Source organism: Phaethon lepturus, unplaced genomic scaffold (genome assembly GCF_000687285.1).
Source record: "Phaethon lepturus isolate BGI_N335 unplaced genomic scaffold, ASM68728v1 scaffold39657, whole genome shotgun sequence".
In the NCBI taxonomy this organism is placed as follows: domain Eukaryota; kingdom Metazoa; phylum Chordata; class Aves; order Phaethontiformes; family Phaethontidae; genus Phaethon; species Phaethon lepturus.
In genome coordinates this window covers 1-23936 of record NW_010550475.1, presented here as the reverse complement: position 1 = coordinate 23936, position 23936 = coordinate 1, and the positions used below count along the sequence as shown (strand labels likewise).

General features: G+C 38.2%; 1 protein-coding gene across 1 annotated transcript; it reads right to left on the bottom strand.

Annotated features, from left to right (window-relative positions):
• Positions 1-2425: 2425 nt before the first annotated feature.
• LOC104614262 (suppressor of tumorigenicity 7 protein-like) lies at positions 2426-23544 on the bottom strand (the record flags this gene model as incomplete). The annotated part of the gene is made up of 14 exons (XM_010290570.1): positions 2426-2479; positions 7183-7322; positions 10226-10318; positions 10465-10615; positions 13760-13862; positions 14517-14589; positions 16382-16496; positions 17114-17211; positions 17769-17923; positions 18732-18810; positions 20420-20535; positions 21118-21172; positions 21702-21861; positions 23462-23544. Coding segments are annotated over 14 exons (1475 nt in total), but the record flags the coding sequence as incomplete, so codon positions are not given.
• Between the last annotated feature and the right edge of the window lie 392 nt (positions 23545-23936).

The following is a 23936-nucleotide window of genomic DNA, read 5'->3' as shown; positions in this document are numbered from 1 at the left end:
CTTAACTGCATGTGGACTGATGTGGTACTACTATGGTATGGATCAGATGGTAAGTCCCTGCTCCTACATGGCAAAGGAATGTTCCTATAAAGCATGAACAATCCTGCTAGGAAATCACACAGAGAGCTCATCCTTCCTCAAGAATTACTGGCACTTCTAGAGAGACAGGAAGATTTTCATTACATAGCCTGTTGCCAGCTATACTTTCAGCATAAGCCCATCCCCTTTCTGTTACTGTTATGTCAGGGGAGGACAGTGAAAGAAAGCAGCTCTTGGGATGATACATGGGAGGCAGTGCTTCATTTATAACCCCACACAAATGCTGGAAAATGTTCAACTTTAAAAAGCATTAGGTTGGTTACCTTACGGGCCCCTGCAGACCACAAAGTGAAATTACATGAACACAACATACCTATTAATCATTACAATGATTCCACAGCGAGAAACAGCTCCAGTGGCATACATTCAACTGGAAAGGAAGTTGAGAAAATTACCTACTAGTAGTTAGGCAACTCAAAATTATTTGGTAGTACCTCTCTGTAGGGCTCCCCTCTTGACTCCTCAATGAATTCAAGTATTTAACTTGGATTAAAGCCCAGTCAGTAGAAACATACAGTGGAGAGTAACAATGGGATTTCTACCTAAACATGTGTGTTTCCTCTCAGCCAGTTACAAACAAGCTACACTTCTATGAAATGCATAGGTGTCCATCTGCTTCATAGTCCTTTGCTTACAAGGTAAAGAAGGATTTGGGAGGGGAGGGTGATCATCCTCAGTCTTCTGCATCAAGATAGATTATAGGTCAATTCAAATTGACGTGTAATTGATTGATTTAGGTATTATTTCAGAGAATAGAGTAGGCTACAGCAAGCTTCTTCCATCCAGGATTCAGAAACTAGAATAATTTACAACACCTTTGAAAGAAGTATTCAACCTCACAGCTTACATCAATCCTTCACAAAGATCAGTGAAGATTAAACATGTAAAATCTCCCTAGTTATTATGGGTAGGTATACATGTTTACCTGTAGAATGTAAGATGATGAACAACTTTTCCTGTGCTCAGAATTAGCATTTATCCACAAGGCTGTGCTATTTTTATCATTTCCACTTTTAAGAAGCCTTGGCTAACATGACTCTGCTTCCGCAATACGGAGCGGCAGACCCGAATGTGAAAAAGTAGACATTTTCTCTAATGGGGAAGAGTGGAAATGGAGGTCACACCAATAACTTCAAACAACCTGGCGGCCGCAGCCATCTTTGCACCTCTGCAGTAAACAAACTGTTGTGGCTGGTCCGTATATAAAGCAATTTCTTTGAAGAGTGCTCCACATCTCAGTTCTCTTCAAGTTTTGCTATCAACAATGATAGTACTTTGGACTGACACTTGAAAGTTCAGGTCTCCCAGAAAGACTCCCATGCAGATATCACAACCATTTTTGGCAGTTTCAGAAACCATACCATCCTTCAAGGCAAAGGCAAATTTAAATCTAAAGTAACAACATGAAATAAAGGAGTTTATGCTACAATTTCCTTGCGTAATGCAAGCTTATAGGATACAGAAGAAAAATCTTTGTTTGCACACCATAATCTGTATTAAACAGATGCTTAAGAAGTCAACAAATTCAACGTGTTAAGAAGCAACCTTTTAATAAAGCAGAACCATACTTTGCTGTTAACATGCATTTTGAAAAAGGCTTATAAAATTAAATCTAAGCCAATTATCTGGTGCATCTGCAAGTAAGAAAGAAGTGTCAATACTCCAAACATCTGCTTAGTTTGTGTCCTCTCCTTTCTTACAGAGGAAGTATGAGCTTCCGGTTGTACAAAGTGATTAAGATATTGCTCAACAAAAACCTATTTCCTTAGATGATTACAAACTAAGGCCAAAGAAGAAATCCATACATTAAGCACCGTTACTAGCATGGAAGCCTGTCAAAAATACCAGTTCGAATAGCACAGCTTTTGTTCTTGCCCCCTCCACATCTAGGGGTCAGCTAACCACCAGGGGTGAGGCTCCCAAAAACAATGAAATCGAACCATCAGGGAAAGTACGTTCCAGTCACACTGGAGTCAGCCGATGCCAGAGACTGGACAGCAGGAGGACCTTGATGTTTTCCATAATGAAGCTGAGGGGTGAAAGAAGAGTCCCAAAACACTGGAAGAGACAGAAAACAACAACAAAAATATCTCAGTTTCAAAGCCAACGTCCTTTTACAGGCTCGAGGTATAAACAAAAAAAACACCCTGTATCTTTCCCTCAAGGCAACAGAGCTATGATCCCCTCAATGTTGATGACATGAAATAGGCTTGTAGTAAATATGAAATACTTAGCCAAGACACACAAAAAAAACAAAGGGAAAACCCTCTGGAAGCCACAGCTCCAGCCTTGTCCACTCACCCCCTGCGCCCCTGGCACGGTCCACTCAGCTGGAGGCCAGAACACTGGGAGCACTCACAGGCCACAGCACCCGCAGCACCTAGGCGGAAGCAGGAGGGGTTAGGACGGCGTTTCTCTGTGCTACAACTCTTCCAGCTGCTCTGAGCACTGCGCCTTCAGCCTTGAACAGACTGAGGAAGAGAGTAGCGTATTTTCTGGGGTATTCAGGCATGGATTATTTATAGGTCATAGATTCAAAACGTGTGAAAACTGAACAGATCATCTACCAAGACTGGCCCGTGCTTCCAGACAGCATCCATATTCTAGATGCCATCTAAACAGTTCCAGAAATAAAGATTAGGCTAAAATGAATGGTGCAAACTCCCCTGCACCTTCTCAACCCATCCCCCAAATATTCTGCTGGGACTTGTGTTATCCTCGTACAAACTCTCTTTTCACAAGGCAGCAATGACAGGACTCATTTACTTGGAGGGGTTTTACTTTGGCCCTCCTGGCTTATATCATAACCTCAAATATTACATTAAAAAGGCTTTTAAAACATAACATTCACATCAGCGCAGGAGCTTTTCATTGCAGCTAGCTTCTTCCCTACCCGTTTGCGTGTGGCACCTTCACATTAAGTGCACGAGTTAAGATGTAGATTAGCAAGGCAAGAAACCTTTGCCCTTGGCACCGACACTCAGCTGTGACAGGAAACTTCAGGCTTTTTTTCTACGAAGTGTAGAACCACTCATTACACATTGGCAGGGAAGTGCACATCTCCAAACTATACACATTTTCTCTTAGATAAGCAAAAGACTCAAGTGTTTATAAATATGAAAAGTTCAGCAGCTGGCTAAAAAGTTAATTCTCCAGTCTCACTTAATGAGCTTTGGGGAAAGTGGTAGGGGGATTTGTTCAGAAAGTAAAGCAGAGTGTCACAGAAAGCAGGACTTGCCAGACAGGGCTCTGTTTAGTCCTACTTTCTGTCTCTAGATGGCTGCTCTCAGCAAAATGGCAGAGAATCCTCTAACGGGGAGCTATGGAACAACCAAAATCAGAAATGTTTTCTCCTAATCTTGTAATCATAAAAATTAACCAATTTTTAATTAAAGTCCCATGACTTCATTCTTTGTTGTGAAAATATCAAGCAATCCATATCAAAACACTTTGCAACATGGACTGTCTTAGGATTTTGTCCAATTCCCTGAACAAGGAAGTTGTTTTCAGTAGGATTCATCAGGAACACTGCTGCAATATTTTTTCAGTACTAATACTGGTCTATTCCAGTAGCATAAGGTTCAAACTTAAAAAATGGGATTGATTTGCTTGGAAGGTAAGCATGTTGGTTGTTCTCGGGAACTTCTGAGAAGTCTATTTACAGTGCCTGCTGTCACTCTGCATCTCTAGTTTTCTTGAAGGCAGACCTCTCGGTGTCTTTGTAAGATACTACAGAAGAAATTGTGCAACATCACTTTTGCAAGATGATACATAGCTACCCAGTTCCCCACATATGTAATTATTAAAAATTGAAATTCATACTGAATGGAAAAATAATCAGACCCTTTTGTGTGCAGTTTCAACAGAAGTTGTTTGATGTAATAGAATATTTTTCAGCTTGCTCAGTGAACTGCATATATGATTGCCATCCCTTTTGCCTACCTCCTCCCTTCTGTCACTTACCGAAAAAATTCTGAACAGCAACTACTTAAGAAACAGAGCTGTCTATGATGCTCAAGAGCAGAGTGATTCTCCAAGAGATCAGAATCTAGCTGAAACCAACAGCAAGGCTGAGCTCTTACCCACCGACCGAACCTGCACTGGTACTGCAGGCGATACGGAGTGCTCCACCACTGCCTATTCCGCTGCCCTCACCTGCACTGACTCACACGGTATCTTCCATTAGCCAAAGAATATTAAAAGTCCGATTTCAATAGAACTAATAAGCCACAGTTGGCTCTAACTGGATCAGTAAACGCTAAGCACTTCTGCCAGCACGCTAGTGCCTGCAAACCCTTCCACCTGTGCAAGACAACGAAAATCCCTTTGGCGCCTGGTCCCAGGGCCAGGGAGCGCAGAGGCAGGACTGCGTCCCATTCCAGAGGGAGCTGACTCGCAGCCGGTGCCAGTGCTCAAGTCTCTGTTGATGGTGTATCACGCTGTATACATTGGAACTAGTGAACGCTTCATTGTGATTTTTGGCCACTTGGAATATTTTTAGCAATTTGCCAAGGCTTACCCTGTGATTTATTATGGAGGAAACAAACTCAAGCACTAACAAATGAAAATATGTAAACTCTGACTTTTCAAGTCAATAGAAAGGTATTCAACTTCTTAAAACGCTTTAGAGGCATGCAGTTCGCTGTAGATTCAATTGCTGGAAACAACAGTGGGATTAAGAAGCAACTGAAATGTAATCTAAGTAGTCATATTTAAGTCACTTAGAGATATATAGTGAAAAATTCCACATACATGATACTTTCAAATTGTGATTCCTAAAACTGTGTTCTAGATTTGTTGGAAATATATTTTGTATCACTTTTCCACTAATGCCAAAGCACTCCAGGTATCTATCATCTAGAACTTTATTATCTCAAATTGCTATTAAATAAGTTAAATCACAGTATCATGAAAAAATACTTGATGAAATACACAGGAAAAAAAAATTTAATTTAGAAAGCTTAAATCATTGGAATTACCTGCAGATATAACACTAGATACAGAAAATAATAATTGTTTTATTACAATATTCTTGGGTGGAGAGGTGGGTGTCATTAAAGAGAAGGTAAACTTCCATTTTCAGTATAAAAATCCAACTAGATGCTACTGCCACATACCTCCAGCACACAAGAGATAATGCTTTATAAAGTGTTAGCAGCCATCACAGCATTATCCATAGTTAAAATACTGAAGCAATCCTGAATGCTTCTGAAAACATCAGGAATAGGATCAAGAGTACAATAATCAATTAAAATAAGGAAGAATATTAATCATTAGAGTATGACTGGGAGTTAATGTTAATTCTACCTGAAATAGCAGAATACTGTAAGATGGTATTTACTTCTCAGCTGTCAATCTCAAGAGGATAATACAGAATTCACTACTTTTCTGTTTATCTCAATATACAGTTTGCACTTTTGCCAGTATTCAGCTAGCACACTGAGTGGCAAGAACCCCTTTGTCTGTGCCTGCCACCACTGTGACTTACTTCTTGATCATCTTTTCAGCTGAACGGACACTCTCTATCCTTTCCTATAGAAAATAAGTGATATAAACACACTGCCAAATGACCAAACCCTGGGATTTTTTTCCCCGCATTTAGACATGTCACTTGACATTCAAAATGCCATTGTGCAAAGCCAACTAACTCGTACAAAGTCTTTTTTTGGTTCAAGAAACCCAGCAGAGAACTTCACCAAGCAATTCTTTGTTAGCATAACATTTGACCTTGTATCTCTTTGGAAATCATACAAGTTTGCTAATGCAGTCCTTACAGAATTAATCAAGCAGATAGTTAGACCCTAGTTACTATGAACCCAGCCAATTATGAGCAGCACTGAAATTTGTCACTGGCATGTCCAACTACATTTTCCAACATAAAGATCAACAGAACTGTGTGGAAATGAGGCCCCACTCTCAGACCTGCATGACTTGGACATTGTAGCCTAGAATCGCTAGCAAGGCCAATGCTTTTAGGAACAAAGTATTCTCAAGAAAAAAGGCATACCTCCTGGATCTCCATTACCTGCTGCATTAAAACAGCAAGAAAGCGTAACACCTTTCACCCTGTATTTTGACTAGTAAAGCTAGAATAAAGGAGTCATTGAGAGTTCAGAACTCTTTATTTGTGACTCCGCTCTACTGCATGAGATCCACAGTTCAATGAAGGCCAAATACACCACATGGCTTAGTTTCAGGGGGAAGCTGCCTAAGCAGTTTCTCCTTCTGTCAAAGTAACACAGCACAGCTTTAAGAGTCCAGGGAATGATGACAGGGTACAGCCAGCAGTTAACAGAAAAGCAAGGAAAAGATACCCTAAAAAGAGCAGGACAAAGAGGGAGAAAGGAGACAGGCACAGAAGACACCTATAGGAGACATATTGAGATATATTTGAAGCAGCACAGATTAGAAATGTATCTAGCTAAAAGCCTGATTGCCATTGTCAAGTCCAATTTCTATCCTTGAACAGGTACTCAAGTGACAGAACTGTGGCCACTGAACACATTCTCCATCTAATAATTGGAACCAGATGAGATATAAAACCATTGGTCTAGTTCCCAAAAGGTAAGTGACAGCTAACTAGCTTCCGAACCCGGCCTGGAAGTTAACAGTTACTTTACCTCTGTTCTCTTCTGTTCCATTCACATCATGCTACTTCTTTCCAATGCTCAGCAAGGGACCTGTTTTTCCTGCAGTCCAGGCTGCCTTTTACTCACTTCTCAAAATCTCCAGTCAATAAATTTATATTTTGAGGCTCTCATACTGGAGTCTCCCACTTCCATGAGAATAAAATCAGTGCTCTGTGGCAAAACTTCTCTGGTGTTGAAATGCTGCTCTTTCACCATAAGAGTGCAAATTAAAGCCATGGTATGTTATAGTAATAGGCCACCTTCTTGTCAAAATAGACATTTTGCCCAAATTTCAACAAGTGTTTTGTACTAAGCTAGTCAGTGACAAAGGAGATAAAATAATTCATGCCCGACAGGCATGAGACTGACTAGAGCCTGCTTCACCATGGATCTCAAAACTCCCAAAGATCCCACAAGTTACCTAAGCAAGCCCCATGATAGAGACAATACTTACGGCTTTAGCAAAAATGACCATCAGCTCAGGGAACTGGTGCGTGAGGAGGGCAAGCATTGCCGAAAAGGAACATAGGCCTGCTGTGAAATGGATGAAAAAGGGAAGTTCCTTCTGTGGGTAAACGGAGACTTCGTGAAATGCTGAAAGGAAAAAATGAAGAATATTGACATTTTATAATCGAGGACAGTGTTCCGAATCATTTACGCAGTCTTGTAACTCAGTTCTAGACTTTCAGAAGGAGTAAGTGTGGACACAAGACTACTGTGCAGCACATGTTTCTCAAAAATTGTTCCCCTACGTTAAATGCTTGTCATCATTATTAACAGTCATTACATCTTTCTCTTCGCAATCTTCTTTTTCACTTGTATGGGCTTCATTTTTGAAGCATTTCATGAGGCTTAGTTTTTGGCACCTATTCTTTTAACAGGACACAGGGAGGAACCGTAAAATTCAGAAGCTGTCAAAATTACCTAGACCAGCTTAAACCATTCAGGTGTTTTCAACCCTTCAAAGCATCAATCCCATTATCTGAAGAGAACAGCACATCTCCATACCCTGTAAGAAACTCAGCAAGTAACAAAACAACCATCATGCTATATGTACATGCAAGGTAGCTCCTTAATTCTTTTCAAAGATTTCTTGTTGGTAGGCTACAGTAAATTTTTTCAGAGCAGCTGACAGAATAGACCTCAAAGAAAACAGTACCATGACTAGGTTATAAATTCTGTATGTAGCAGCTCCTTGCAATTTCCAATCTGTGGTAACAAAATCAAAAGAAGGTAATTAGACAGGCTAAGGGCTGGCATATGGAGCTTTCAGCACTCAAGACACTACTACTGGTTACCAGCCGAGGACCCGTTTGGTGATTTGCAATTACTTACTGGCTCTGAATACCTGCAGCTCTGACTTTTATCGAATGATTTGAAAGAGTTTTCAAATGAAGAAAAAAATAGTTTCTATAGACACAAGCAATTATGAAAGGGCTGCACACTTTAACAAAAGCCTCAAAAAGTAAGCAAGCGTTTTCATGAAACAAGAAAATACAGTCATATTAATTTTTAATATCTCTACACTTTTTTAAAGTCTGAGCGGAAGAAAGACACTTTACCCTTCTAGTTACTGTTTCTGAATGCTGGCACACGAAAGCTACCATTATAAGAGCAAGCCCAGCAAAAGTGGCTTGTGCTGTTGCAACTCATTAATGGCAAAATGCTTGTGTTTTGTTTTGCTTTTAAGTATATGATTTTGGAGCATAACTAAGTGGAAGTTTTGGAGTTCTGTGTCTAACACCCCTTTGACATGTTTAATGTTATACCATAGATTATGATAGTAACACACTCCCAAGCAACCAAAGAAACCACTTGTCTACCATGGAACAGTTACACTCTCATGCTATGTAGAAACTCACCTGATTTTTAAAACATGGAGCAATACAATTTAGGAAAGGTCCCAACTTAAGTTAGGAAAGTGTGGAGTTCTGTGTCTAACACCCCTTTGACATGTTTAATGTTATACCATAGATTATGATAGTAACACACTCCCAAGCAACCAAAGAAACCACTTGTCTACCATGGAACAGTTACACTCTCATGCTATGTAGAAACTCACCTGATTTTTAAAACATGGAGCAATACAATTTAGGAAAGGTCCCAACTTAAGTTAGGAAAGTGTAAAAAAAAAAAAAAAAAGGAAGGATTCTTTTTGCGCTAGTTTTTCCCTACTATAAAATCTGACATAGATACGGACAACCAAAGATAATTCTATACATTGATAGCCATTTGAGAATTGTTACTAGTCAGACTAATGCAGGAATTTTGAATCATTAATTTGGTCAACATTATTTTAAACAGATAAATTAAAAAAAATTAAGTGTCAAGATTTCTTGACGAAGTACTGCAATAAAAGTGTTAAGATTATTTTATTTATGGGTAGTTTTATATTTAAAACATAACAGGAATGCGTGAGTGATCGTGTTGAAATATCTGCATGTGTTGGTGTTTAATTATGCTGGGAAGTCTACAATTTAGGGTTAGTTGCTAACCAAGGAATTCCTTGTGCAATATCCTGCATAAGTGAGAAATGAGTAATTTAAAGCAGCCTGGGGGCAAATTTAAATTACACATTTTAAATATAACTCCAGGCTTTTAAATAGAAACACGTATATATAGTTTTCCTTTCCACAGCTGTGGTCTCAATGGGTCTGTGGGTGCTTTTGCAGTAGCCCTTTCCAGTCCCATGGGATTTGCGTTTCTTCACGATGTAGAAGTTCACCCCCAAAGGAATTCTATTAACATGTACAATTAAAAGTCCAATTCTAATCTAAATTGATGCTATCTCCCTAAATATGATGAGCATGGGCCCTAATGATTTAGTTTGTCTTACCCAAAGAAAAAAACATGTAGTCTCATAATTGCATAAAGTAATCTTGAAGAAACAGGCAGCTAGAGAAGACTTAGTTTTCAGCGTCAAGTGTTAGTATAAATCCATAGAAATACCCACATGGGCAAAAAGTTCCAGGAAGCATACTGTCCAGCAGACAAATACGTACTGATGAATTAATGACAGAAAGCAATACATATTCTATGAAGCTATAGATTAATCAAGGATTCTCTGTAAGATCACAGACAGGTTCTGCTAGATACCTGAATGCAGGACTGGAACCATACATTTACTCCTTGCTAAAAGGGAACAGCTCCTCTACAACAGTAGTCAAATCCGTGACTTCTTTTAAAAGAAGACGTAATTTAAGGAATTGGTCCATTTTGTTGTTCTCAAAGTTGGCCAAACTTAGCCTGAATGTACCACACACAGACTTCATCTTTGAAGGACTTATGTTGTTACAGAATCAAGCTAACATTTACCACACATACACGTCAAGTGCTTCAGGATCATTTGGGAGGGATATCAACAAATAGCTGAATACCCTTCACAGGAAGCTCAAACTAAAAAAAAAAAAATCACAGTAAGGTAAATACAGAATACCACAAACTGAACAAGTCCTTAGCTTATGTTTTATTATTATTACTGCTTAGAAACCACTTACTTGGCAACAGTTCTCTGTCTGCTGTTTCTGTGCAACTCGGATAGGGATAGAAAAGATGACCTTTCTCTAACGGGTACGGGATCATCCTAAATGCTGAAAAAAGAGTGAGTGACATTAGATCTCTATCTAAACCAAGCGACCAGCTTCTCACAAAGACAACCAATCACGTTGGAGGTGAATAAAGGCAGAGAGATTAGTCAACTGTACAAAAAGAAAATAAAACAAGAAGAGATACTTACTGCCTTCCCATGTACAGTGCAGCAGATTCAGAGCCCCTTCTATCCTCTTCCAGTGTTGGAGGTGAAAAAATGCATATGCTACTGCCTCACTGTCCCCTCGTTTCAGAATATGCTCCGGAGGTAGCACTAAGCTTTTCATTTCTAGTAAATACTGAAAGTAAAAACAGAAAGCATGCTTGGTTACATGGAATATTCCAAAAACTTTAATTGTGAAACATAAATGATCATTTGAGGCATAGCTGAGCATATCACACAGAGGCCAGTTTCCACCTGTTGAAGAAACAGCCCAGTCCTGACACAGTGCATACAGCCTACACTCACATGGGAGTGAAAAGCAGCAAAACACACATCCATGTACAAGGCTCTTAAATTGGGGTTTTCACACACTAAGTATCAGGGAAAAATAAGCATCTTCAGTACGGCAAAATAAAAATACATTCTTGTGGAATATACATAAAGTGTAACGCTGCAGGTACAATATCAGTGAGCTACATGTTTGGGCTAATAAAAACTCAAACAATGGTATTTTTGCTCATCATTTAATCACTAAAAGTTTCAACATAGGAGGGTAAGTACTTGTTAGCTCTCTAGTATGAGTATCAAACCAGAAAGTGTCAGTATGCTAACCAAAGGAAGAATAATAAAGCAAACCCAGGAAAATCTTCTTTTAATGTGGTTTTGCTGGACTAGCACAAAGTGTCTCTGATTTCAATTTTTTCGGTTTCAGCCTTCTCCCTACATCAGCAGAGTATGTGATGCACAGAAGGGTCAAAGAACACAAGGATTAATTGTTTTCTATTTCCCTTGAAACACACGACATGCAGTTTTGTTTTCTGATGGTATATTAAAAAAAGACAGGTATTCATTTGAACTTAGCTTTTAAAAACAGATGAGTAATTTTTACAAGAATGAAATGACAGTTTCAGCTCTAGTATTTACCTGTGAGTTGTTCTCTCCTAGCATATAGTGTCTCCTTCAATAACAGCCAAAGTTAATCCACATCTTTGATCAATGTAGCTGGCAATTCCTTTGACTGTCTCCTAAAGTGTAAGAATGCAGCTAACTCACCGATTTATTTCAGCAGATGCCACAAACTATGAGATTATTTACTAATCCAGTTTGAGGACTTAACTTTTCCCATTCAGATTCTTGAAGGAATGTAGGAGGGGTTGTGCCCCAGCCAAATAAAGCACATTTACTGCCTGGCTAGGTTCTTCTCTTAGTGCCTTGGGCCTACACTCTGGAGGGTAATATTCTTGCTAATCCTCTCTAATCCTCTCAAATTTTTTTTTTTTTTTTTATTTTTTGTTAAAAACACAGTAAAGGATCACTCACACCGGGCTGCTGTGGGAAAATGGTCTCAAGTACCTGACCCTTGACCTGACTCCTCATGCTCTCCACAGTGCCCACTTTTCCACTGTACTAACTGCACCAAAAGCAAGGGAATATAAACGCAGCAGTGGCGATGAAGCCCCACCGCAAGCAGTGCCACGACATGCCAATGGTGAACTCCACGCTTTGCCTGTCTCTGTGCCCATGTTACCACACAAACGGAAAAATCCTACAGTCCCGTAGGTTTTCAGGTCCATCTTTAACTGTAAGACAGGCAAGGTATCAGTACTGAAAAGATCTTGGATTTTGCAGATTTAAGAAGATCTTTCCACACAATAAAAATGTGTAAGCTATTCAGAAGATGATGGGAAAAGACTGTTTCATACATTACCAAAATGTAGTTACAGATCTCTAATGTGAAATGGCTTAAGAGTACCAGTTTTCTAGCATTGTAAAATGCCTTCCTAACTTTCCCAACAAAACCCATCCTTGTAAAAGCATAACTCAGAACAAAGAGAAACAAACATTATTTTAGCTTCCTTATGCAAAATGATGTTATGTGCAAAGACAACCACTTCCATCAGTTGTGAGAACAAAGGGATTTCTACTTTACATACTCATATATTTTTAGTTCATGGGACAGAACAGACTGCAAATTCAAAAACCAGATTTTCTTCCCCATTAGTCCACTGTAACCCATTGGGCAAGTCACTTCACTTGTTTGTGCCCTTGTTCACTTGTTTGCGCCCTTGTTCACTTGTTTGCTTTGACTATGAGCATTTCAGAGCTCTAGACAGCCAGCACAAATAAAATTCTGCCCTACCACCTAATAAATTGATGTTTCAAGGCAATATTGCAATTAAAAAAAAAATCAGTGAGAAGGCTGGATAGGTATACAATTAGAAGAGAAGATCAAATTACTGAAACCTGGAATCAGTTTCTGTAATTGTCTGTAGAACTACGGAACATATTTTGCTAACAGCCTGTTTGAAATAATATCCAACTTCTTTAAAAAGGTATATGAGGCTCCTGAAACAACTGGGGGATATACAAATAAAAGAACTTTTAGATAATGATAATGCGTTATAATCTTCTCCCCCTGAAGGCAGAGGCTAAAGCAAAATCTGTCTGAGACTGTCTGAAATGAACTTGCTACGCTCTTGATCAGTCATGCAAACAAGCACCAATTTCTCCGAGCAATTAGCTTTCTCAGTGCACATTCTATTAGATTGGACAGGCAGACAGAATAGAGCGGCTGGATAATTCGAGCCTTCTCAGCAATAGTCAGTCGGACTCCATGATCATTTGCAGAGGATTAGGTCCAGGACTAAACCAACCTTCTGCATTCAAGGTTTCAAACTGAATGCATCACCAATACTAGTACAGTGAAAATCAACATAAAATTTTATTTTTACCCTATGCTCACTGGAATCCATACCTTGGCCACTTCAAGTAATGCCAGATATTAAACTACTGTAGCAACACTGACTCTTAGTCTTGCTTTACATGTGGATGAAGAAAATAAGTGACTGTAGATCTTTCAATAGCCAGAGTTCTGGAGCTATGCTTGGAAGCACACCAGAAAAAGGTATTTTGAAATGCTGTGAGTGCTTATTGTTTTGTGAACTTAATTTGGCTTCAGGGATTTTAAATATCCAAATCTGTATTTATTAATGCTTATCCAACAAAGGCCCTTCATTAATACATCACTGGATTTTTCCAACGAGACAGAAAATTCCAAGTTTAAATTTTTGCAAAAAACCCTGTTTGATCATCACCTATTGCAAACAACTAATTCTGGCCACCAAACATTTATGATATAAATACTAGCATGTTTAACAACTCATTGACCAGAGTTATAGCCAACTTCAAGAAAACATCGGGCTAGAAAGGCTCCAATAACAAGATATCATAACATGACTTTTTTCAGAAGACAATAAAAAGTGGTCCAATAGGAAATTACCTTTGGAACATGAGGGTTAAATTCCACAGCTCTGTGAATTGCTTCCACAGCATTAATTTCTGCTGTACTGAGCCCTCTTTTGGAGGCAGTTTCTGGGGAGAACCTGAAGGGAAAAACCCATGCTGAACAAAAGTAATAAATGCTAACCAGGTGTTTATTTGCATTATAAGCTTCGAGTTCATTAAAAAGTGACTGATTTATCAAGACAGACAAACAAACCCTTCTAGGAGACAAATGTTCATGTTAATTTAGGTATCTTGACCATCATCCACACCCATACAACAAAGTTAAATGTAACTTTTTGAAACTTCATGTCAACCATGCAAAGTAATTGAGTGCCCAAGTCTTTCATAAGATTGTTACATCATCACCTACTGGAGGTAAAGCTAGAATCAGCTGTGCAGAGAAAGCAGAATGAAAGTGAAATGCCTGTGTGAACTACCACAAACATCTGCACTCAATCCATAAAACAAAGAACCATGAACGTAACAAGACACTGAAAACAAAATTTATACAAAAGCACGTAAGTGTACATGGGCTCTTGGAAAACATCTTCACCTGTATTAACTTTATGGATGCTTAAAAGAAACTTTAAGTTATAGTTAAATACACACATATATATGTATGTATACATTTCTAAGAGCAAGTTAAGTGTAGTTAATTGCTACATATTGGATTTAGACCTTTTTAATTCATATTTTACAGCATAACCCAAGATTAGCAACAAACTACTGTTTTCATAGATGTGCTTGCTCACCTTTCTGAAACAGCTCTGGCTTTTAACAGGGCTGCTGTGTAACATATTGCTGCCGATTTTGGAAGACTGATATCTAGGATAAAATAAAATAATTAAGCTGTAAGATTCTAAGGCAAGACAAACATTTTAAACCCACACCCTTTGAGCTTAAAGGTTTTTACTTGGGCAGACAACACATGTAACATCTGGAACATTTCAGCTATGATTAGAAACTTAATTTCTTTGCACAGTCTTCTTTCTGGTCACCAGTCAGGCTCAGATTAAAAAAAAAATATCAGAGTTGTAGTCAGGTGGTAAAGAGTAATTTTTCTTCTAAAGGTACCAAGACACTGAAACTGAATTCAAAGATAAATGCATGTATAAATAAACAATTAAGAACAGTGTACTTTTCCTGTATTAACTCATGAAGGTTTAAAATAAGCTTCTAATCTTTACCTAATTTTGCAACTGCACATTAACACAGAGTTTTACATAATACTGAGAGACTGACAAGAAACCGACCAAAAAAAATACACTAGAGACAGGTAGATAAATTTTAATAAAAATCCACTTTCCATTCTTTTCCAGTTCCATGGGGAAAAGCTTTATTAGTCGTAAGTTTTGTAGAATAACTGAGGCCAAGTTTGAGCTGACAATTATAGGTTAGAAAGTTAGCACTCCACAGTACAAGTTTACTTTAAAAGCAGACCAAGTCTGGGGTCTAATTCCCAAGTACCATGTTGCATATAGTCAGATGGCTCTTGCTGTTTTTTTAAATCCCATCCTGGGCTTGCCCATCACTTACTAGAAGTCTGGCTGACATGTCAAGCAAAACACAGGGGCACTACAGAGAGTTTGAAGCTCATACTCATTTTTCCAGATGCTTAGAAAAAAAATCAGCAACCCTTTCTTAAGAAAGCATTGCAGTTCCTGGTGTTAACATAAATAAGCACCAGGAAAAGAGCAAATGGTTTTGTTAAGTTAGTAAGAATTCACACAGAAGAACATGGACAGTGGAGTAACAGGAGCAGGCTTCTAAGGGTGGCCACGCACAAGAGGCACAGGATTTGGGCCAGAATATCATACTTTCTATTCCCTGAAGCAATAAAGAACAGAGACACAAGAGAGAACATACCGACTTCTCAAGGGCAGGGAACGATTGCCACAAAATACTGCTTCTACGTCCCTCCACTCTGAAAATGATTTAAGGGACAGCTTTGACAGCAGCACTTTGTACACTAATGATGTGGGCATTATCTAGGTGGCAAAACTCTGAGGACAATAAGAAAGTAAGTATATATTTTATTAACCTTTATCTAGACTTGCACAACACCTGAAATGTAGTAGTTGAGATGGAAAGTGAAAGCAACCTGCCGCCACTTAATGGACCAAAGCTTGCATACCACTAATCTCTGACAAGCAACCTCAGCATTACAGAATCATGAGGCCAAGCCTGGAAGATGACAGAAGGGAGTATTACCTTTTCCATCCTATCTACATCAATTACTTGGGGGGCTACTTGGGGGACTATGTGCTGACTGAAAAAGGCTGATGAATTTAGGCATAACCAGGGATGTAGAAGAGAAAAAAATTAAAATAATCTTTGAATTGAAGAAAAGTGAGCTCAGATTTCTTTACAGATTAGAAGTCATTTTAAAAGATAAAAAGTAATCTGTATGCAATTCAGCTTGCGGAAATTTGACCTCATCATTCAAAAGAAAAAACTTGACTTGCACTCTGGAAGCATCTATTTGTTGCCAACGAAGGGAATCTAGTCAACTAGCTGAGATCATTGGTAGGACAGGCATTTTGGACAGGCATACCTCGCCCAGCTCACCTATACTCTTACACGAGACCACCAGTATTTCCCAACAGGCATCACTTACCATCATACTTTGCTAAAACTGCCTGGACATCTGCATAAGCCTGTAACTCCAGCAGTGCCTCCAGGAGGTTTTCATGAATATTTAGCATGCTGAGAAGTGGAAACTCTTTCATCAACTGCAAATTAGTAAAGAGAAATAAATTAAGCACATACAGAATTGCACTTGCATCCCTGAAATACTTAATAGAAATCAGTACAATAGTTTAAGCTTTTTCAGTGTTCCGTTCTTTCACAGTATTAGAAACTGGCATGTAAGCAGCATGAAAAGAATTGCATCATTTCTACCTTACTTTTTTCATGCATTCACCTACTGGTAAATAAGTATACTGAGGTTCATACAACATGCTCTCAACCAAATTTGCACAACTCCCACAAGTGAGTTGGTTTGGTCTGTAATATTTTCCTATGAAAAAAGAACTTATGATACACCTTGGGCAAGTGAAAGAAAAATTATGATGAAGTCTTAAGTTAGCTATTTTGACAAGTTAGTTGCTGAGTCACACATGAAGCAAAATGGACAACAGAACTGTGAACATATGACATAATATAATATAAAAATTTTAAACCTACGTGTAAGAACCAAAAAAACCTGTTCTCAAAAAAAAATCATGAATCATGATGTGCAAATCTCATTGGAAAATAATCTGATTAATTAAAATGCCTAGAAAGGAACTTTAAACCATCAGTTTGGACAATGTGACTGAAAACATCAGTTGTTCACTTTTTTACTTACATCTCTCATCATTTTTACTGCTTCTCGTATTCTTCCAAGTTTTCTTGCGCACATAGCTAGTCTCCTTTTCACATATACCAACACATTGGTGTCTCTTCCTGATTGCAAAGACCAAAAAAAATTTGTCTATCAGTTTCAATCTTTACCTCTCCTTCCCTCTCTCTCTCAAAAAAACCACCAACCCAAAACACCACCACCAAAAAACCCATAACCTTTTTCCTAACCACATGTAAAAGCATAACATAATTACTACCGCTGTCCCAAACAATGCCGGCAACTTTTAACTAGGTTAAATGAAAAACAACAACAAAAAAAAAAAAATCTGTTTTTTCCAAAATGCTGGGTGGAATAAAAGGTGGCGATACTGACACACACTAATTGCTTCATTAGTCTGCTCTACCTATCAAGCTTTCCAAGACAATATGTGCCGAGCCTCAGCGAGACAACCCATGATGAATACACAGTGTAACTGCCACTTCCTAAGATTCATTCAGGTACTACAAAGGATCACAGAGCATGCCATGCATAAGCATGGCTAAAACAGCAGGAACTGCCTCACTGAATTGGGAATCAAACTAGAATCCCTAATTACAACTTTAGTTTTGCATTTCCGCTCACACAAAACCAAGAGTTTATGTGATCCAAAAGTCCTTACTCAGCTGTGCTTCGTGCTGGGGACTTTGGGAATGGCAGTTCTGAGACTTTCTGTAAATCATTTCTCCTGCTTTCAGAGCCTGCTTGAAATACTTCTCAGCATCTACAATAGTTGTTGCTTCTTCTTCAGCCAGGAGGACATATGCAGTGGCACAACTGTAGTAAGGAAAAACCCCACTAATTATTCTGAGGGACAAAGTTTAGTATTTTTTGAATAAGTGTTAAAAGCATTAGAAATGGGTGGTTTTCACTTATGTTTAATATCTAAGCATTGACAGTATTAAAGTAACAAAATATTGACTGGGGTTCAAATGGTAAGTGTCAGGAAAACAGAAACCTTTTCCATTTTGCAGAAAAAACAAACATTTGGAGAAAGCAAAGAAAGAATTGTAACAGCAAGTCAAATTATTTTCCTTGAAATGTTAAAAATGCTCTGGTAATTGTCAGGAAAGTTTTTTTTGTGTTTGGTTTGCTTTTTTAAAACCTGAAGTTAGACATTTTACACAAAAACAATGAGACTACATAACAAAATGGATCACAGAAGTGCATCAAAATTCTTTGGTTTGTGTTATAAGTGTATTTTTAAATCCCTTACAGGAATAGCATCTGTGAACTCCAAATACAGTATTACCATGATGCCATCTCAAACACATACAAACTCATATTCAAATTAGACTGTTCCACATCTGAATAAGATTTCTCACTTATTATTCCTACTAATAACAGATTTAAAAAAAAAAAAAAATCTTTTCCAAGAAAAAGGGAAAACCAAAGCTATTTTTTTATAGAACAGTGCAATACTTCAGTGCAACTGACAGCCCCATGTGCAATTCTCACAGTCCCCGAAGTCACCCTTAAGCTAAAAGTAAATTATTAGAACAAGAAACCAATAGTGTCCTCAATATCACTCCGCTTAGTCCTTCACACTAGAAATACAGCAATTGAGTTTATGCTCTAAACTTACTCATTGTTCAACTCTAAAGCTTGATATGCTGCTTTAATCCGGGCTTGAGGGTTTCTCTCTCGCCATGCTTTCTGCATAACTGTTGCAAAAACATCGAAAGGCTGGTGAGGGACAAAGACACTGGCAAAACACCTGGGAGCCAATGAAGGCAACACTGGCTGCTTATGCCTCAGCTCTACATTAACATTCACTGCCATTCTGCAAATTCCTATCTGCTATGTGATTGTTACAGGGAAGAGTAAACAAGCAGTTTAATTCCAGCATGAGTTTCTACCACAAGCAGCAGAATCTTGCAACTTCTCCTCATGCCTCAAACTTAACAAAGCAACATCACCAGGAAGATTCTTCACTGACCATTTAAAAACTCCTACACTGAGAAGCAAAGATAGCTTACAAAACCAGGCAGATGTACAATTTCTAAATTGTTACAGATTTTTGGAAACATTTCCAAATTTTCAACTTGTTGAAAACTTGGCAGGAGCAATTGTTAAACACAGGTTCTTGCATGGACCTGCACAGAAACTTAATTTAAGCTTTCAAACAGAACTTCAACAAAAAAAGTGAGAGAGTAAGCTGTGTCTTGCACAGGTATAGTTTCATACATAAGTATTTAGACAGATCATAAAGGGTTAAACAATTTCTTTTTAAATTTACAAAGCAGATTTGAGTGACATAACATGGCAAAGCCAATTCAAGATATGCTATAACAATTGTGATCACCTTATTAGAAAGTGTTCTAGGAAACAATTCAAAAGGATGAAAATCTATTCAAAAGATATCTATTACAACTTGAATTCAAAATTACAGTCAGATAAGGAGCAAACAAAGGTTCAATGCAGCGACTCTAAACCCCTCCCCACTATGCTTTCATTAGGGAAAAATGGAAGTCCCAAACTGAAAACCAACTTCTAGCAAAAGAAAAACATACTTAGAGCTACCATTTTCTATGCAGAACTAACAGCTTTCACACCAAATAACAGTTCTGAAAGAACTCCAAAACCTTACATTCATGGAGTTACATATCTGGCCTATCTCAAGTACGATAAGAAAACTGAAGAATCTATACATGTTTCTTTTGGAACAAAACCTTCTGCTGTGCAGCAAGAATAACGTGGAAAAATGTTTGAGTTTTCTTTTGGAAACAAAATATTAGTCTTGGCTTAGTAAGCGAGACAATACACTCCATTTTGTGAAACAAAAACACATCATTCATATCAAGCATGTCACAGCCAGTTGACAAGTAACGCTTCCGGAACTTGACAAATTGACAATAGTTCACACCCAGTCTGACAATAACCAGGTAGAGAATATTTTCTGTACTGAACATGTGGAACATAACGAAAAAATTCTGGAGACTGCACTATTCATTACTAAGATTTAAATGAGATCACATCTTTGGTTGCTGAGAATACAATCCAGGTTTTCAATATTGCGTTGTTAATTATTTGAAAACTGTGAGATCTTAAAGTGTCAGGATCCTGACAGCCTTCAACTCAGTAGAGAAAGCAGAAGGTAAAAAAAAAAAAATCTTTTCACTAAATACATCTATAAAACCTCCTTAGTAGTTGAGAAAGGCTATCATTTCACAAAGTATGTTACATAATAGCTTGCACTACCTTGAAGTACATTAAAAATACCCACTTTACACTCTCCAACAGTTATATACCTTATGCATATGTAATTGGTACCTGTATCTGAAGGCCGAAGGGCATCTGTATCACATGTGAAAAAGTTTTGATGATCTTGAGCAGACAAATTCATGTCATAGTATGTAAGAGGCTCCTTCCCAGTCACCCACATGTATCTTTAAAGGGAGAAATTTCAGTAAGTGGCACTCCTAGTAAATAGTAATGCCGATACCAAGAGGGATATCCGATGTGCCTAACAATAGAAGCTAAAAATTTATTAATAAAAGGCTGGAGCTACTATCCAGAAGTTTTCAAGTACTGCTGTTCCATAATCTGTACAGGTTGCCAGAAAGCTTCCTGCAGAAGGGAAAAGTCTTTTTGATCCTCAAGTTCTGAACAACTTGGGAACTGGCTTCCTAGGAAGCAGCTTTTCTTATGAAATAACACGAGGAGACTTACAGTACAGCCAATCAGTTTAATAAAAGAGAATTTAGATTCAGAATCACTGTCTCAACCTCTGAATAAAGTTTTTCTTCTACTTCACTCTCAAAAAACCTGATGATGTTACAGTAACATTTGCATTCCTAACATTGAAACTGCCAAAGTTTGGACAGGTGCCTTTTAAATCCAGGACTGGCATCAATCATCCCTATAATCTTGCAGGTCTCAGCTGTGTCCTGATATTGCTCTATGAAGAAACCCTGTGTATGCCCCAGTTAATTTTAAAAATATGCAATGGAAAGTAAGACAATTAATACCTGCTATACTCTGCCCCTCTGAAAAGATTGAGAGGATTTCGCCACACTTTGCACTCTGGGGGGGAAAAAAAAAGTACTTTTTGAATTAAGAGCACAGGAAATACTACCTTGACTTTAAAATGTAGTAATGTAAATGCACTTTTCCTTTCAAGCTTCTTTAATTTTATTGTTACACAACCTGAGCACAATCATATGATCTTCTTCATCAACATCTGCTATTGCATAAATATTTTTGCTCCCCAGCATTGCTGGGGCACAAAAGCACTTGGTGGTGCCATTTACAGTCACACAACGTTTACCTTGCACATAGTCAAAATAGTAAATATCTAATGTTACTGAAAACAGTTTTAGCCAGATGTGTAATGTATTTTCTAAATCACATTTTTAACAATGAATGTTTTAGATCAAGGACACATTATTATTTAGTTTATTTTTAGCATTATTAATAAAACGCATTATAAGATGTAGGCATTTCTCCAGTTCTTACAAGAACTAATGCAGAGACAAAGCCATTTAAAAGCCAGCTCATGTGAGCGAGCCGCCTTGAAACTTAAGGAAAGCTGCTAGCACAAATGAACAATCACCTGGCATATTCTGCCTGCTTGTCTCATTCTCTCCAGCAGAGAATGCTGCTGGTGCTGGAGAGCCGTTTTCTGCGCCGCCGATGAGGGGCCTCAGGTGACTCACAGAAACCTGCTCAATGAAAGATGTGCCGTATTTTCGGAAATGCCACCACTCAAACACCTGTCAGAGGAGAAAAAAGCACCAGGAATTTCTTGGGGCGACACCCTTCCAACAGAAACATCAGAGATGAAGCGCCAATTGTTCACAGGTAGTACCTCCCCTTGCAATTGACTACAGATGGAACTTATCTACATACAAATTAACACTAATTATCTCTTTTGGCCTGTCTTGTCATGCAGGATCATTCACATAGCATGAAAGAGACTGAAAAAATCCCAGTAAAATTTTAGTCAAACACATGTTCCTCCCTCCCCAAGTCATTAGGATAACTTCTAAACCCTTTCAGAAAAGTGCCTGTATAGGGAAACTGTGCATAGAGGCAAGCACCTCAAGACAGGTGTAATTTTTCATTTCCTTAATAATCTAAAAGAATAAAGCACAAAATGGACAGTTTAACTGACATGTTCATTGAGAAACTGACATGTCCATTCAGAAAAGTCCAAAGCAAAAAGAATGAATTAACAGCGATCAAGTTCACTTTACCAGAAATTTTGGGTCAAAAACATTACCATCTCTCTCTCTGAAGCTATTAAAAATATCTGCATATCACAAGTCCTCAAACACTACACCATACTGTCAGCCCTGGACCAGCTTAGCTCAGTACTTTCATTAACACACAGCAAGACATGATGTTAAGACAAACTGTATTCTTTGTTAAGAAGCATCACTATAAATAGTGGCTGACCAATTACCACTTTTTTCTCTTAAGAGCAGACCTATGTAAAAGACCTGTCACAATGAGAAACCACCTCCTCGTATGACTTTCCTCAAAATCCTTCATTCAAAACCCAAGCAACATTCCTTAGAGCAAACAAGTTGTTTCTTCTACATAAATGAGACGCTTCTTTTCTTTTTAAATGGTGGCTACAAAAAAAGAACCTATGAAAAATCTATGAGACAGATTTTGCACATTCTGGTAAATAGGTTCAATTGATGAGAAGAGACATTTTCTTTAGCTTTTAATACTGACAAGAAAGATTAATCCAAAAGATTTGTATGTAGTGCCACAGTCTGCATTAGGGTCAGATGATCATGACTGCAGAAACAGCTGCACTAGCAGAACTGACCATGCAAGCGTGCCCCACTCATCTCGTGCAGCCAGCCACGTCTGTGCACGCTGTCATCTGAAGATAAGCCGAACTACTCACTCATTTTTCACACCAAAGTTGTTAAGTTACATGATGACACATGCACAAAAGTCCACCAAAAACTACTGTGGGAAGCTAAAGTCTTAACTACCTAGTTTAAAAAACTCAGTGTTTTCTTTACAGAGAGGTCTGCAGAGTTTGCATGTACATTTTACATTTTTAGTGCATCTACATAGAGACACATGTATGTATACATAAACATCGACACACACGTCCTTAAAACAAGCCTGAGTTTCTAAAGTAATTACAAGCTATTTTCCTTAGACTCACCCTAACATACACCACACATAGCAAAAGACTATATACAATACATCAGAGAAGGTATGAAACAAGTTCCTTCCTAGTACAAAGGCACCCTCTAGAGTCTGATCAAAAAAAAGCCGAGTGCATTTACCCCTAACGAAAGCATCTTTGAGGTGTTAAAATTGTTTAAAAAAAAGCGGACTACTCACAAATATCAGTCCAGATATAAAAGACGAAGTCACTGTAAGGGCAAAGTAGAATTTTGGAGTCAAAGTGCTTAAGAACACAGTCACTGTTAAAGAGAAACAAAACAAAGCAGAACTGAAAAACACAAATAGCTTTTCATTAAACAATGCCAAATGAAATATGTAAATATAAAACACCACACAGCCCTAGTAACTTTACAGATGTTACTTTGTTAGAGAATCCTTCTTTCTGTGTACTATTTTCTGTCTGTAACCATCTGTGACAGTGAATTAGGTTACATACCCAATCTAAAAAAGTCAGTGTAAATTCTTGGACAAAGCAGCCTACGGTTTCAGCTACATCATGGCTGGTGGACCACAAGACGCCAACTAAATGTATTATTTAAATTTAATCTAAAAGGGAAACGTCCACTAGTTGAAGCAAGTTTCTGCTCACTATTAGGAACTTCGGCCGGAGGCAAAGCGAGGGGGCGTGGGC